This window comes from Puma concolor, chromosome C1 (genome assembly GCF_028749965.1).
Source record: "Puma concolor isolate L17-30 chromosome C1, mPumCon1.1.hap2, whole genome shotgun sequence".
NCBI classification, from domain to species: Eukaryota; Metazoa; Chordata; class Mammalia; order Carnivora; family Felidae; genus Puma; species Puma concolor.
Window position 1 is genome coordinate 167,691,638 of NC_141674.1, and position 17,450 is coordinate 167,709,087.

Below are 17,450 nucleotides of genomic sequence, written 5' to 3' on the forward strand. Positions count from 1 at the left end.
ATTTTTTTCTGTGACCTAGCTAGTCCCTCTTGCCTCCCTCCCTCCTTCCTTTTTGCCTTCCTCTTCTCTTTCATTAAAACAAAACAAAACAAAAAAACAAAACAAAAAAAATAACCATGTTGAAAACTTCCAAGAAAATTCAGAAACCTTAGAAAGACCCTGGGGTTAATTCTGTGATCTATTTTTGCTTAGGGCATAGTAAAAACAAATTCCTTTCTGTTAACATTCAGAATAAGGTGGGGAGAATGGGAGACTTAAGGGTCCAAGGACTTACTGATGCTGCTGCGACATTCTATGACCTCAGACTGTAAGTAGGAGCCAATCCCGAAGCGGTTTGTTGCAGCCACACGGAACACATACTCATTTCCTTCAATGAGTCTGGTAAACTTAAATGTCTGTCTAGTCACTGATTCAGACACTGGCAGCCATCCTGGACGATGGGCATCACGTTGTTCTACCACATAACCACTCAGTGGAGCACCACCATCCAATTCAGGTGGTTGCCAGGAAATGGTAATTGAAGTAGCATCAATTTCATCTATCTTAATAGGCCCAGTTGGTGGACCAGGCTTGTCTATGAAAGAGAAAGAAATCCAGGAAGTTAGTTTTCACTTCAAATCAAAATTGGGTGACTGAACATCAACAATTTGTGTGTGTCTTTGTCACACATCCTTACCAAGAATGATAACTTTAATGGTCTCTGAAGTAGTTCCAGTTACATTCTTTAATTCAAGTGTATATTCTCCAGTATCTCTGATAGTGGTTTCACGGATGGTTAATTTAGCTACTTTAGTATGAGTTTCAACTGTGACACGCTCTGATTCTCTTAGTTTAGAACCAGCAAAGAACCAGGAAGCAGCAGGAGGTGGGCGACCAGCAATTGGTATCACCAGTTCTACTGGTCTGCCAGCTGGGACATGGATGGTCTTTTGAGGCATTGTAGAAAGATCGATTGTTGGCAATACTGTGAGGAAAGAAAGTAGGCATTTATTCTTAAGCATTATTTCTAATGACGAAGTATCATGAATTCAGAATTTTTATTTTACCTACTATTATTGATGTTTTTTGGCAATTTGATACGTACCTCTGAGGTCTTGTACAGTTACGGCTGTCACGATCTCTCTTGGTTCTGACACACCTTTCTCATTTTGTGCCCTTACTCTAAATAGGTACTGTTCGCCTTCGTTTAAGGAAATAACAGTGTGCTCTAGGACTGTGGGTTTTAAGGTGACAACCTTCATCCATCTCTCAGTGCCAGCTTTGCAGGCCTCAAGAACATATCCAGTGAGTCGGCTACCACCATCGTAGAGTGGTTTTTCCCAGGCAAGAGTAACAGTTGATTTGGTGACATCGACCACTTCTAGCTTTGTAGGCACCAGAGGTACTTCTGAGACCAGAACTGCATCAGATGTTTCACAAGGTTCCCCAATGCCATAAATATTTTCTGGCAGCACTCTGAAATAGTACATGGTTCCTTCTACAAGTCCGGAAATTCGATAAAGTGTCTTGCTGCATTTGGTAGTTACTGTTTTGAATGCTCTCATGGCAGCTTCACGCTTCTCAATAATGTAATTGTTGACAGGAGCTCCACCATCAATTGTGGGAATTTCCCAGGTAATGGTCACAGAATCTCTTGATACTTCCTTAACTCTCACTGAAGGACAGGGACCAGGAGTATCTAAAAAAAAAAAAAAAATAGAATGCAAGATTCATACTTATTTGCTGATTGGTTGATAGTTTTTTGTTTTTTGTTTTTATGGGAAAATGTATTCAACATAGTTTCTTTCTAGAAAGGTGATCAATCATAGGACAAAGTGTAATTTTTTTTTTTTTTTTGTAAGAAATCTACTCCTGGCATAGTCATTTTTAAGACAAATACTTACCATATACTTTAACAAGGACTGTTGCTGATTTCTTGCCAGATTGATTTTCAGCTTCAATGGTGTATTTTCCAGCATCGTACCGGTTAACTTTGTCCACGATAAGTAAAGAGTAGCTGTCAGTGGTGTCAATAATTGCCCGGTTTACAAGGTCAATGCCCTTCTTGCTCCATGTAATGACAGGAGGTGGTCTTCCAGATACAGACACCATCAGGCGCAATGAGGCCCCAGCTCTGATGGTCACGGTCTTCTTTAAATCATCTGCGAGTTCTAGGTCTGGTATTTCTAGAAAGTAAATGTCAAAATTTAATTAATTCATGAACAGGTATGATGAGAAAATAATTCACCTAAAAGCTTATATTACAAATACCTAGTCTCTCCACAGGCTCAATTTCAGCAGTTGACTCGCTGTATTCACTCATACCCTTCACATTCACAGCAGCAACCCTGAAGGAATATTTCTGGCCCATTTTAAGGTCTGGCACAGTGAATTCAGTATTTCTTATTGTGGCATTGGTATGCACTCGGTACCACTGATCGGTGTCTTTCTCTTGCATTTCAAGAACATATCCCGTGATGTCAGTGCCACCATCATACATGGGCTTGGTCCATGCCAAACTAATGCTGTACTTGGTGGTATCCACAACTCTTGGAGCAGAAGGTGGTCCAGGGGTATCTATGGAATTTAAAAAGGGGGATTCAGACATGATACAAATAAGGAAGTTTTGAGGTTTGTATTTTTGGTTTTCAAGACTCACAAGTGCATTATTCTCCCCCCGCCCCACCAGTATTTCAAAAGGTCTTTTAATGTTGTAATTAAAGTTTAAGAAAAAACCCCTATAATTTATTAAATTCAGTATTTCCAAAGGCCTTTATTTAGTAAAGGATTAAAAATTTAAAAAGTGGGATTCATTGAAGATGTATCCTTACGGGCCATAAGAAACACAAGTTAACTTATAAGCTTTGCATCTTAACCCACAAGTATGTGGTTAATTGATCTTTCTTCTGATTCTTCTATCCCCAGAAGTGTAAGGCATTATTGTTCTTTGTTAGCACTCACCAAGATAATCTGTGTAATTTAGCTCTTCTGCTAATATAGGGCAGCACTGTATGCTATATCATTATCCTCATCATTATTGAATTTAAAAAATTACACTTTCTTAGAAAGCTAGATGGTTTTCTTCTTGCTACTTTGGCTAGCTATTCTGGGTTCTTCTAGTTCAGCTCATTGCTTAACATACCTGTTCTCAGGGACTTTTCCTTAGTTGCTCAGCTTTCACAGTGTTAATATCACTTGTTACCTCTATGTTTCTAGTGAGTACAGAAATTGGTTTCTTCTACTTCCCCTATTCAGCCACAGTGGTTTACTCTTTAGTCATTGAGCTCAAACTCTGTTCAAGGATTTGTCACTCATTTTTGAAGGTCTTGTGACAATAATTTTGTTAGGTACTTATTAAAATACTAAACTTTATGCTCTTCTTAAGAGAGACTTTTTTTCTTTTTAGTAGTTATCACTATACCACATTTTTTCCATTCTTAGGAATATTTATAAAATATATCTCTTTTGTATTAGTAGTAAAATAATTTATTTTTTACATAGACTAGAAAATATTGCAATAATTTTCAACAATGTAACTGCTAACTTATCAATGGAAGTAGTAGTTAAAATGTTCTGACTTGGCTATACTTAAGATCTCTCTAAAAAGCATATGCTTTTCTAGATCATTCATAAATTCAAGAAGGTCTTGGAAATGGTATGTTGGAAAATTATTTGTAACATGGTTTTGATGGGCATTAGGTTAATGTGCGATTCTTAGAACTCACATGATGGTTCTCTGCATGAGATAAAGTTGGAAGCTTCACTGGGTTCACTGTTACCAGCGGCATTCACTGCGGTCACCCGGAACTGGTAATCACAACCTTCCATGAGGCCAGTAACCTTCAGCCTGGTATCATATATCACATAGTCTTTGTTGACACGTGTCCAGCGCAAGCTCTTTTTCTCACGTTTGTCTACTAGGTAGTTGCTGATCTCATTGCCACCATCAGATTCAGGTTTCGTCCACTGAATGATGATATGCTCTTTGCCAGCCCCAACTTCTTCAGGTATGCCAGGTTGTGATGGAATAGCTGTTTATATTTTTATGAAAATAAGGATGGTCAGAATTATACAAAATCACTGTTGATATGATTGTCCTCCTCTCCCCCGATCCCATTATATTTAACTACCAAGTTGTTTAAAAGTGTTAATACTCACTGAATGAGTTTCTGGCTACAATTGGCCCTGATTCAACAGGCACACCAGGGCCGTATTTGTTTACTGCCCGCACTCGGAATATGTATTCATTGTTCTTGATGAGTCTGGTAACCACATGGGATAGTGTTGGGCATTCGGCTTCAACAATCACCCAGTTGAGCCTACTGGTCTCACGTCTTTCCACGATGTAGTGAGTTATTTCTGCTCCTCCATCTTCCTGAGGAAGGCTCCAGGCTAAAGTGCACTTTTCCTCTGTTACTCTGCTGACAGTGAGATTTCCACATGGGCCAGGGGAATCTGAAACAAGTGTAATGGCAAGCAATGATTAAGATCTTTTTTTCTACCCACACTTAAAAATGCTATGAAAAATAAAAGAACATTTGATATGCTTACCAAGGACTTTGACCATGACAGACACGGCCTTGGTCCCACTGGCATTCTTCACTGTTAAAGTGTATTTTCCACTGTCACTTCTGTCACAGAACTTGATCACAGCAGTTGCTCGTTTGCCTGTATACTGCAGAGAGACTTTCTCACAGAGATCTAGTTCCTTGTCTCCTTTGGTCCAGATAATTTTGGGTTCAGGTTTGCCACCAACTGCAGCATCAAGGACAAGATCTGAGCCTGCTCTTATGGTAACCAGATCACCCTGTAATCTGGCATCCAGTTCAGCTTTGGGTGGAGCTGTCATGGGCAAAAATAGATGTGAATAAATATAGGACAGTTTATTTTCACATAAATTGCGATAATTTAAAAGGAGAACATGAACATTGAAAAAAAATTTTTTTTTTTTTTACCATATTCATCTCGGCAAGTGACAGGGCCTGTAGATTCTGATCCTTTGCTAATTACTCCTGCTGCATTCTTAGCCAACACACGGAATTCATAAGTGTCTCCTTCACTGAGAGCAGTCACAGTGAAGAAATTGTCAGATACGATGGTATAGTTGCACTTTAGCCAGCGACCATCTCCAACCTCACTGACTGGCTTACGCTCAATGATGTAGCCCACAACCTTGCTGCCTCCATCATATACTGGGGCAGACCAAATCAGGGACACTGTTGATCTTGTAACATCTGTCACCTCTGGTCTTCCTGGTGCATCTGGAAGGGATGCAAAAATGAAGTTAAAAAATACAATTCTGAATTTTAGTACCAGTAATGATGATAATAAATGAATGTACCCTTTAAATATTGATACATACCAACTGGGTTTTGAGCCATCATAGGTCTTGAAGCCTCACTGGCTTTGCTAACACCTGCAGCATTGAGTGCATATGTTCGGAACTGATATTCTAGTCCTTCTACCAAACCAGTCACTTTGTAGTTACACTCTAAGCATGGCACTTTGTTTTCTTTCACCCAAAGAATGGTGTTACGTTCTTTCTTCTCAACCCAGTAGCCAATGACTTTACTGCCACCATCATGGTAGGGTTCTTCCCAACGAATAGACATGGCATTGGCAGACACATAGTAGACTTCAGGTCTTGTAGGAGCACTTGGTGGGACTAAATATAAATAAAGGTATCAAATATGAATACAGCTTTATAAAATTCAAGGGAAATATTTAATCATGGACTTCGAAATATTCTTATTTTTCTTACCGAATGGATGCTCAGCAACTATTGGTGCTGATTCCAGAGGCTTGCTGACACCAAATCTGTTCTCTGAACTGACACGGAAAGTATATTCCATGTATTTTGTGAGATGAGTGACTTTAATCTGAGTGCGCTTGACACTGGAATTGACAAGCTGCCAAGCTGTTGTACCTGATTCACGCTTTTCAACTATGTAATTAGTAATGTCAGTGCCTCCGTCATCTTTAGGTTCAGCCCATGATAGGACACATGACTCAGCCGAGACAGATGAGACTTCAATGGGGCCAGTTACTGGACCTGGCCTTCCAATGACCACGACTGTGATGGTAAATGTTTTAACACCAGCTGTATTTTCCAGGGTCAAGAAGTATCTTCCAGAGTCACCTCTCATGCTGTCCTTTACAGACAGGGTGGTTCTGTCCTTTGTTGTTGTGATACTCACTCGATCTGTGTCCTTAAGTCTCATTTCTTCAAGCTTCCATGTTACTTTAGGAGCAGGACGACCAGTGATTGGGACATCAATGGTAAATGTGCTTCCTGCTTTGCAAGTTATGAGCTGATTAGTAATTCCAGTGAGATCAGCAGTGGGCTCAATTTGAGGCTCCTTGATGATGACAGAAGAGAAGGCTTCTCTGGGTTCACTGTAGCCAGCGTCATTTTTGGCCTTCACACGGAATTCATATTCAGTGTTCTCAACAAGGCGCTCCACTGTGTAAGTCAGCTGTTTGGTGTGACCAGCCTCAACCCAGAAGTCAGATCCCTTTTGTCTCATTTCAAGGAGGTAGCCAGTGATCCGGCTGCCTCCATCATGGTCAGGTTTAAGCCAAGCTAAGACTGCAGAGGATTTACTTGTGTCAATGATATCAAGTCTCTTAGGTGGAGCAGGCTGTTCTGTGGCTACGATTGGTTCTGGCATTTCATAGGGTTCACCTACACCATACTCATTTTCTGCAGAAACACGGAAATAGTACGGAACACCTTCTGCTAGGTCACTGACCTTGAAGATCTGACGAGTGCATTTTTCACTGATAACCTGCCAGCTACGACGACTTGCTTCTCGTTTTTCTACCACATAATGATGGATTCGGGCACCACCATCAAGGATAGGAGCATCCCACATCAGTGTAACAGATCCGCGGTTCACATCCTTGAAAGTGATTGGGCCAGGTGGACCTGGAGAGTCTAGCACCTTTACAGTGAATGTGATTGACTTGCTACCACTATTGTTTTCTACAGTGAGGGTATATTTCCCTGCATCATTTCTGTTGCAGTTTTCCACCGTGAGGGTGCTGAAGGAGTCTGTTGTATGGATATCAGCCCGAATGCTGAGGTTAGAGTCAGGTTTGCTCCATACAGCTGTAGGAGTAGGTCTACCCTGGTAGGCAATGAAGAGGCGAATACTGGCCCCAGCTCTAACGACATGAGTCTGCTTGAAGTTTGCATCAATATCTAACTCAGGAGCTGTTAATCGGTCAACTGCTTTAATTGCACCGGTCGCTTCACTGCTGTCTCCTTTTCCGGCACCATTGACAGCACTAACCCGGAATTTGTATTCTTCACCTGCTTGTAGATCAGTGACTGTATATCTTGTTTTCACACATGCCTCTGCATTTACCTTGTGCCAGTCTCCCAAGTCAGCTTTGCACATTTCAATAATATATCCAATTATTTCCATGCCTCCATCAAACACTGGCCTAGACCATTCTAAGCTCACAGTTGTCTTGGATGTATCTGTCACTTTGACCACAGTGGGAGCACTTGGTGGGCTGACTGGCTCTCTACATTTGATTAGTCTTGAGATACCGCTTGCAGGTCCTATTCCTGCAGCATTTTCAGCCATGACATGGAACTCATACTCATTGCCCTCTATCAGACCAGTGACTTTGTATCTTGTCTCAGAGATTGGTCGTTTGCTGATCACTTTCACCCATCGTGTGCTCTTCTTTTCTCTCCTTTCAAGGATATAATGTTGAATTTCGTTGCCACCATCTGATTCTGGCCTTGTCCATGTCAGCGTAATGCTATTGCCTGTTACATTACTAGGTTCTGGAGTGCCAGGAGCATCGGGAATAGCTGTGAAATGAAAACAAATTAGACATGTTTGGTTGGAAGTTAATCTTTTGACATTATACCACTTAGTGAAAACAGACACTTACTGTATTGTATTTGAGCAACCACTGGGTCAGAATCAAGTGGCCTCCCAACACCAAACTTGTTGACTGCAGAAACACGGAATTGGTATTCATTGCCACTTATTAGTTTAGTGGCAGTATAGCTGTGGGCTTGACAATTATCTTCAATTAGTGCCCAAGCAAGTCTGCTGGTTTCCCGTTTTTCAATGATGTAGTGAGTGATGGGAGCACAGCCATCATTGAGAGGAGCATCCCACCACAGAGTCATCTTCTCGCCAGTAATATTGGTGAATCTTATTGGCCCAACTACTTTTCCTGGTGTATCTATAAGAAAAAGTTTCCAGAGTTAATTTATCCTTCTCTATTAAAATGCAACCAGGCCTGTCTCTACCCCAAGACTTGTAAATGGCAAGATTAAGAAGCTATTTCAGAAGTACCTTGTACTTTAACTTTAATTTCTGCTTTTGTGGAGCCTGATGCGTTTTTGGCTTCCACACTATATACACCACTGTGGTCCCGGGTAGCATCTCTAACAAAAAGGCTGGTGGATCCAAGGACATCAGTTATTTCCATATTCATCTTCTTTTCAATTTCTACTCCATCTCTGAACCAAGTTACTCGAGGTACTGGACGTCCCTGCACCAAAGCTTTAATTCTAAGGCTCTCTCCAGACTTAATAATGATGCCATCAAAGTACTCAGGGCCAAACTCTACAGTTGGTGGAACTACAAAAAAAAAAAAAAAAAAAAAAGAAATGATATGTGTTAGTTTGGCTTAATAAAAACATAAATGTGTTTTTCATTAGCACCATCCTAAAGCATAGAAGGTAATGTTTATCCTGTGTTACCAAGGGTTATTATGAAAGTAGGATTGATAATTGAGAATTTAGATTACGGGGTTGAACATCTATCTGCATGCTATTAGGTTATCTCCTTTTTATGTCTGTCATGTTATTAATTTGCATTGCCACTTATAAAAAGAGAAGAAACATTTGTAGATTGCTTACTTCCTAATGCTGCTGTATAGTCAAATAAGTTCCTATAAGAGGTCATCAGCTGCACTCAAGCAAAATGCTGATTGTACTGCTGGGTGTATATTGTATTTTAGTAACTTCGTAAAGCTTGACAGTTATTCTTGAGAGTGTTTTTCTTTATTATAAATGACTGAAATCAAAACTAAGAATTCATTCCCACTTGCATGCTATTTATATGGGAATGAAGCAAAACCATAGTCATGGTAAAAAGAATTGATGCCAATGTTGTTTTTCCTTCTCTTCATCTGAAAGGTAGAAAATCTAATCCATCCACTTAACAACCCTGGGTAATCTGCATGAAATGAGATTCCTGCTCCCCCTTTTACAGACCAGGGGCCAAAAGTATCTTTAAAAAGTGTGAATGCTTTTAACCATATTTGGAAATCAGTTGTAAATGCTTACCATTTTCATCTCTTGTCATAATAATGCCAGAAGACTGTGAGGGCGGACTTATGGTTCCAACAGCATTTCTTGCAATTATTCTGAACTCATATCGATCCCCAGGACTAAGTCCTGTGACTGTGTACTGACATTCACTGACGTCGGTAAAGTTGCATCTGACCCAACGATCACTCCCTTGCCGTTTCTCAATGCTGTAGGCCACAATCTTACTGCCTCCATCACGCAATGGTGGGTTCCACTTAAGTGTGATGGTTTCCCGGGTAACATCAATATAGTCAGGAGTGCCAGGTGGGTCTAAAAAATTATATGGAAATTAAATGCATCATTTCTGTAACCAATTCTTCATTAGCAATGGGAGAAAAGTAAAGTGAATAAATCCCTCAAACTCATTTTAATTTCAATTTTTTGTAGCATGGGTCTTTAAAAAGAACTTTAAATTATTTTATTAGACTGACTTAAAATCATTTCTTTTGCTTTATTCGACCAGCACTCTAGTGATCAGAAGATATGTGGGAAGGTGATACGTGAAAGAAAAGCAGTGTGTGATTTATTTGTTAGTGACATATTCACTTGCTGAATTAAATATGCTTGAATAATATTCAGTTACTTACCTACTGGGGAAACAGCTAACGTAAATTTGCTTGGGTCACTGGGCGAGCTTAGGCCAGCAGAATTTTCAGCATATACACGGAACTGGTAATCTAGGCCTTCCATTAGTCCAGTAGCTCTATATTCTCTTCCAGATATAGGTGTTGTATTAACTCTTTGCCAGAGGATGCTGTTTCTTTCTTTCTTTTCAACATGGAATCCAGTAACTGCTGAACCACCATCGTAAGCTGGAGCATCCCAAGTTAGTGACATGCCATCAGAAGTCACATTGTATATAACTGGCTTTCCTGGGGGGCCAGGAATCCTGAACTGGTGTTTTGCCACAATAATGTTTGAGACAAGTGGCTGGCTGACTCCATATCTGTTTTCTGCCCTAACTCTAAACTGGTATTCAGCATCTTTGATTAGATTAGGAACTTTGAAAGTTGTCCTGGCAACACTTGAACAAACCATCTTCCAATTAGTTTGTGAAGCTTCCCGCTTCTCAATGCTGTAACAAGTGATTTCTCCTCCTCCGTCATCTTCAGGCACATCCCATGACATAATGACACTGTCAGCCTTGATTTCATCAAATCGAATGGGCCCTTTGGGCTTTGATGGTGGGCCAAGTGTGATGATTGTAATGGGAAATGAGTTTCTACAAACTGCATTATCAAGAATAATGGTGTATTTCCCTCCATTCTCCTTCTTGACATGCTTAATATTCAAAGTAATTTTGTTTTCGGTTTTACTGTAACGAACATACTCGCTTTCTTTCAATGGCAAACCATCTTTCAGCCAACTGATGGATGGTTTGGGTTTTCCTTTATAAGGTAATTCCAGGTGCACATTATGCCCAATTCTCACAGCGACTTGTGCCCCAGGGATTTCTGACAGGTCAACTTCAGGTGTAATTATAAGTTCTTTCACTGTAATTGGCCCAATAGTGACAGCATCACTCAGTCCTTTCTCATTTTTGGCAGACACTCTGAATTCCAGCACTGAATGTTCCTTAAGTTGGCCAACTTCAATTTCACAGGTCTTACTTATGCCAGCATGTGACCATATTTGTTCACCTTTACCTTTTCTTTCCACAACATATTCTGTGATGACACTACCACCATCAAAGTCAGGCTTGGTCCAGTGCAGGGTAACAGATGTCTTTGTGGAGTCTTTCATTGAGAGATCGCGTATAGGAGCTGGTACTTCAGCAGCCTTCACCGGCTCTGTAGTGTCACAGGGTTCCCCAATTCCAATTTCATTTTCTGCAAGAACTCTGAAGAAGAATGGAGTTTTCTCTGACAAATCTGTTATCTTAAAGGATGTACTAGAACATTTGTGTGACACTGAAGACCATGTTCTCTTGGTGGCATCTCTCTTTTCAATGATATAATTAATTATGGGAGATCCTCCATCAATGAGAGGAGGATCCCAGAACAAAGTGACTGTGCCTCGAGAAACATGTTTAACCTGTAGTTTCTGGCAGGCAGCTGGTGTATCAAGCACTTTAACACTCACAGTCGAAGACTTTGGTTGACCAACACCATTTTCAATTGTAAGAATATATTTTCCTGTATCATTGCGAGTGACTTGAGGAATAATTAGTAATGAAGATGAATCAGTGTTTTGAATGTTGTATCTGGCATCACTGCCCAGATTCTTCTCATCTTTTCTCCATGTGACAGTAGGTGGAGGTCTGCCTTTAAAGGGAATCAACACGTGTACATCTTCACCGGCTTTAGCTATAACAGAGGTTCTGAGAGCCACATCTAGGTCGATCTCTGGTTCCTCTGTAGAAACAAAATGGACATACGTTTTGAATTTTAAAGCAAGAAAATGAATGATTTCTTAGCAGCACTCTAATAAAAATAAACACACAACCATACCAGTAGGTACATACCAAGTATATCTTTAGCTTGAACAGGTTCAGTCATTTCTATAGGTTCTCCTTGTCCAGCACAGTTTATAGCAGATACCTGGAAGTAGTAGTTGACTCCAGGTTTCAGGTTAGATACCACATATTCTGTAGTTCTGACCTCTCCCTTGGTAGAGACAACAGTCCATTCCTCTTCCTCTCCTTGTCTCATCGCAACAACATATCCGGTAACAGCGCTGCCTCCATCGTAGACAGGTTTACTCCAGCCAAGAGTGATGGACGATTTGGTTGAATCTGCAATTCTTATCTTAGCTGGTGGGCCTGGAGGGTCTGGAATGACCATTCATAATACCATAATTAGAAAATCATGTACAATTTAGTGACCTCAAAGAGACATAGCGAAGATGCGGCATTTATGAGCACTTACCAATAGGATCAGCAGCTTTGTAGAAGTCAGATGGTTCAGAAAATGGACCCTGACCAGCAGCATTTACAGCACAAACTCGGTATTGGTAGTCATTGTTTTCTGTGAGTCCTGTCACTTTCTCTCTGGTGTCACGGATAGTCTCCTTTAGGACTTTAAACCATCCTAGGCTTTTCTTGTCTCTTTTCTCAAGGAAATAGCCACTCACTTCACTACCACCATCAGCAATTGGCCTGCTCCAAACAACAGTCATTGAATTCTTGGTAATCTGTGTCACCTCTGGTACGCCTGGAGGTCCAGGAGTAACTATTTAAAAAGAAAAGGAAAAGGAGTTTGAAGGATCAACACCACTGATAAATTCATTTTCAAGAATAGTAGTTTTACTTATTATACTTTCCACCTTTTGAAAAGAATGATAATGAGGGGAGAAGTGAGATAAAAGAAAATCAAAATCATTCTAAGAAAACATATTCACAAACTAGCAGAATAGTTTATTTGTAAAATATCAAGCATTTGATTTCAGTTTCCTAATGAAATTATGTCTCACCAAATGCATTCTTTGCTACCACTGGATCAGATTCCAGTGGATCGCCAATTCCATATTTGTTCACGGCTCGAACCCGGAAGATGTATTCATTTCCTTTGATAATTTTGGTGGTTGTAATGATGCACTCTTCCAAATTTTCGGACACCATAGACCACACAACGCGGCTTGTCTCACGTTTTTCCACGATGTAGTGAGTGATTTTTGCACCGCCATCATCTGCTGGCGGGCGCCAGAGAAGAGTTATCTTTTCAGCAGTGACCGTCTTGAATTCAATTGGTCCACCTGGAGGTCCTGGTTTGTCTGTTAATGAAAGAATGAAACAATATGTCAGTACTTTTTAGAAGACTACTCACTTAAAATTGCTAAGTTTTAGATGATAAAATATGATGTTGTCCTATAATCAGCACCTACCAAGGATCTGTACTCTGATGGTGGCTGAGGCTGAGCCCATGGCATTCCTTAGTTTTAATTCATAGATTCCACTATTAAGGCGATTTGCATCTTTGATGAGTATAGATGCAAGGTCAGTGGTATTTTCAACACACACCAGTGCATTGGTTTGTAACTCTTTACCATCTTTGTACCACTCAATTGTAGGCTCAGGTTTCCCAGAAATGCCAGCTCTGAGCTTCACAGATGTACCTGCTCTATATTTGACAACTTCTGTATATTCTAGAGGCAAATCAATTACAGGTCCACCTGCAAGAGAAACAGATGAGAAATATTTAAAGGATCACAAGGATGGAAAAAATAATTGCAACTTCAAAGTAAGGCCATTGGCCTTTATTAAGTAATATAGTACTTTTTTTTTTTTTTACATGGTAGTTCTAATTTTATTCACCTATTATTTTAAATTTTTTGTTAATGTTTTTGTTTTATTTTTAAATAATGTTTTAATAATGTTTTAATGTTTTATTTTTGAGGTGGACAGAGCATGAGCAGGGGAGGGGCAGAAAGAGAGGGAAACACAGAATCAGAAGCAGGCTCCAGTCTCCAAGCTGTCAGCACAGAGCCTGACGTGAGGCTCGAACTCACAGACTGTGAGATCATGACCTGAGCTGAAGTTGGATGCTTAACCAACTGAGCCACCCAGGCACCCCATATTTAGCTATTATTTTAAACAGTAAAACTTTACAAGCCATAGTTCTATCCCAGATGGGGAAGAAAGGTTGTAAGGAAGCTCTGCCCTCCAATGACACACTAATTGCACAAGGACTTCAATGCCTTTGAAATGTATTTTAAAGTCTATCAGGTATTTAATTCTAAGGATAAAATGGGATATGGTAGTGAGAACATCCCTATAGAAGTTGTATTATCCATTTTCTTTCATTTCAGATTCTCCTTTCTTTTCCTCTATCTCCTATTCTTGTTATTTTCTCTTCCCAGTTCACTGATATCCAAGTGTGGATTGTTCATGTCTGACTCTTGAAGTCTGAATTCATTACTCACAGAGTATTTCACTGGACAGATTTTCTGCCAGGCTGGTTAGAAACTTAGGACTTTTGAGAAACTAAATTTGAGAATAAATTTGACTTGCTTCACAGTCTCACAACAGTGTTCACAAAGCCTGATTCATAAAGAGCAGCCTTGAGGTTCTCAGCATGAGGACAGGAGTGGATACCTATGCCGAGACACCATAGAGACTCCTTGAACACACGGAACTTTTAAAAAGAGTATCATAGGGTACATAACCCTCATGAAATTTTAATTTTGAAACCACTGTTGAGTTGAATCTGTTCTTTATCTTCTATAATGGTCAAGTGTGTGTATTTTGTAATGACAGCAATGTAGACAGAGTTCTGGAGTCTGTCTCTTTGAATTCCCACTCTACACTGATGAGCTGCTTGATGTTGGGGAAGTTACATATAAGCACTCTAAACCTCAGTTTCTCTTCTGTAAAATGGGATAATGTTAGGGCTGTTAGAATTAAGGGAGAGAATTCATGAAAGCACCCAGTATATGTTAGCTGCTGCTAATACTATCATTAATGCCTTAGTCTTTCATTTATGTAAGATGAAAATTATCTGAGCACTCAACCATGGTTTTAATTATTAATTCTCATGTTTTAAAATAGAAAAAAAGGGAAAGTGCCAACTCATAAATACAATCAAAGAATTCTAAAAGGTTGAAGTTGCAAAGGACTTTAGATATCCTGTAGTCCAAATCTCACATTTTACAGTTAGGTCAAGAGACCAGGAGAGATTAAGGAATTTTCCTGAGATTCTCAGCTAGTTCATATAATTTCTTCAAATATCTAATTAAGGTGCATAGTCAAAGTTATTCTTTGGATTAGAACCAGAAAAAGCAAGGAAAGATATTGGGTTAAAATGCTATTGGGATTAAAAGTTCTAAAAATGCTTACCATAAGAATCGATGCACGTAATGGGGCCTACAACCTCAGATGGATTGCTGACAGAACCAACGGCATTCCTAGCAAAGACCCGGAATTCATACTGGGAATTCTGAGTCAAGCCAGAGACAGTGAATTGAGTCTCGATAACATTGGTGAAGCTGGCCTTGGTCCATCTGCCATCTGGAAGGTCTCGTCTCTCAACAATATAGCCTGTAATCTTGCTTCCTCCATCGAAAGCTGGTTGTTGCCATGAAAGATGGACAGAGTTTTTGGAAATATCAGTGATACGGACATTTCTTGGGGGTTCTGAGGAAATAAGAGAAAGCAAATCAGTGGAACTTATTTCAACATTATTTTGCTTTTCAGAAATAAGATTTTCATTTTTAAGTAGTCAGAATTGTCCTTATGAAAAATACATACCACAGGCATCAATGGCTAGGACTGGTTCAGAAGGATGGCTGGGTTTTCCAACACCAGCAGCATTTTCTGCATATACCCTAAATTCATAAATAAGTCCAGCACTGATCGTTGTGACTTTGAAGTGAGTTGTGCGGATGACCAATTTGTTGGCTTTCTGCCACAAAATACTGTTTCTGTCTTTCATTTCCAGGTGGTAGCCTATAACTGCACTGCCTCCATTGGACACTGGTTCATGCCAGCCCACGGTGATGCTTTCCCGAGTAACATTAGTGACCCATGGTGTAGAGGGTGGTCCAGGTGTTGCTACAAAAGACAGGAATCCCTTAGGTTAGTACAGATATTTAAAACACTTATGTAAATGAAAACCTGGGATCTTTGAAAAGTTCAACAACTTACTGTATGGTAATTTGACAATCACACAAGCTGAATCTATGTGATCACTGATGCCAAAGCGATTTTCTGCCTTGACGCGGAATTGGTATTCTTCTCCTGTAGTCAGTTTCATGACTTTAATCATGGTCCTTGCAACTGTTGCAGACACTTCAGTCCATACTGCAGTACTTGTCTCTCTCTTGAGTACAATGTAGTTGGTAACTTGACTTCCACCATCATACTTAGGTGGCTCCCATTTGAGAGTCACGCTTTCTTCTGTTATATTGCTAATAACAACAGGGCCAGTAGGGGGACCAGGCCTATCCAATACAATGATGTTAATGAAAGCTTTTGTTGTTCCACTGGCATTGGCGGCAGTGATCTCATATCTTCCAGCATCAGCAGTAACGCTTTCTTTGAGATTGATGGTCAGGTTCTCAGCAGTAATTTCAGTGTTAAACCTCATGGTTGCTTTCAGGGGGACACCATCTCTTGATAAGGTCACTTTGGGCAGTGGTTTTCCAGAAATAGGAATGTCAACTTTAAGGTTTGAACCAGCTCTAACATATACAGTATGACTTGGGAAATTCTTCATATCAATTTCAGGTGGTTCTGAAAGATAAGAATATGTCAGATGAAGGTGAAAAAGAGTTTCTAAAAATTAATACAAACCATTTCAAATTTTGCGTCTACATAAAATTAGACATACCCAGTTGTTCCTTAATAAGAACAGGAAGCAGAAGCTCTCTGGGGTCACTCAGACCAGCTTGATTTTCAGCAAACACCCGGAAAAAGTATTCAGAATTCTCCCTCAGACCAGAAACAACATGATGGGTTGATTTCACCACTGCGCATTTAACCCAATTTTTCTGTCCCTTTTCTAGTGCTTCAACGACATAGTGTACAATTCTGCTTCCACCGTCGTGTTCTGGCTTCAACCAGGTCAGGGAAACACTATCTTTGGATACACCTGTTACTCCAAGTTTTTCAGGTGGGCTTGGTTTTTCTAAGAAAGTAAAACATCAAAATAAAGGGATTATTACAACATTCCTCCCCTCATATGTGTTCTTTCTGCATTGTCAAAGAAAAATTTTAAATGAAGGCTACATACTTAATCTTTGATTTGAGTCTCTCTTTTCATATGACCAGTTTAGCTTCTGAGCCAAGCAAAACTTCCCCAAGCTTTGGTCATTACATGTCAGGATATGTCATTGGAGTCAAATTCAAATTAAGTGTCAAATGACTAGATTAAATGGTAAAATGCATCCCAAATTTATCATGGGTATAAAAGTGAGGAATAAGATGAACAATCTTGTAAGATTTCGGCACACACATACTATATATGTGCAGTCAAATTCAGTTATACTTAAATTCAATATATATTTTCCAATTCCAGCTATGTAAGTTTCTGCAATTTATCAACAAAAAAACTTTTTGTATTAGAGATTTCATGCTGTGAAACAATTCATGCAGTATGAATTGTTGAGGTGTGAACTAAAAGCCTTTAAAATTAAGTGAGACTAATTAGAATGATTCATCATATTCTAGGAAAATTAATATAGATATAAG

General features: G+C 39.7%; 1 protein-coding gene across 49 annotated transcripts in view; it reads right to left on the minus strand.

Annotated features, from left to right (window-relative positions):
* Positions 1-17,450, minus strand: part of TTN (titin) — a 277,493-nt gene that overhangs the window by 15,998 nt on the left and 244,045 nt on the right. For all 49 annotated transcript variants that reach the window (XM_086719030.1, XM_086719018.1, XM_086719009.1 and 46 more), the window contains 23 exons: positions 16,591-16,887; positions 15,906-16,493; positions 15,510-15,812; positions 15,099-15,395; positions 13,148-13,435; positions 12,737-13,036; positions 12,193-12,495; positions 11,790-12,095; positions 9,913-11,679; positions 9,302-9,595; positions 8,304-8,591; positions 7,891-8,190; positions 5,741-7,807; positions 5,342-5,644; positions 4,935-5,240; positions 4,531-4,821; positions 4,138-4,434; positions 3,705-4,010; positions 2,251-2,556; positions 1,884-2,165; positions 1,085-1,678; positions 677-964; positions 275-574 (listed from right to left, as the gene is read on the minus strand). In XM_086719030.1, the coding sequence (XP_086575156.1) occupies positions 275-574; positions 677-964; positions 1,085-1,678; positions 1,884-2,165; positions 2,251-2,556; positions 3,705-4,010; positions 4,138-4,434; positions 4,531-4,821; positions 4,935-5,240; positions 5,342-5,644; positions 5,741-7,807; positions 7,891-8,190; positions 8,304-8,591; positions 9,302-9,595; positions 9,913-11,679; positions 11,790-12,095; positions 12,193-12,495; positions 12,737-13,036; positions 13,148-13,435; positions 15,099-15,395; positions 15,510-15,812; positions 15,906-16,493; positions 16,591-16,887 (10,671 nt within the window). The remainder of the gene's footprint in view (positions 1-274; positions 575-676; positions 965-1,084; positions 1,679-1,883; positions 2,166-2,250; positions 2,557-3,704; positions 4,011-4,137; positions 4,435-4,530; positions 4,822-4,934; positions 5,241-5,341; positions 5,645-5,740; positions 7,808-7,890; positions 8,191-8,303; positions 8,592-9,301; positions 9,596-9,912; positions 11,680-11,789; positions 12,096-12,192; positions 12,496-12,736; positions 13,037-13,147; positions 13,436-15,098; positions 15,396-15,509; positions 15,813-15,905; positions 16,494-16,590; positions 16,888-17,450) is intronic.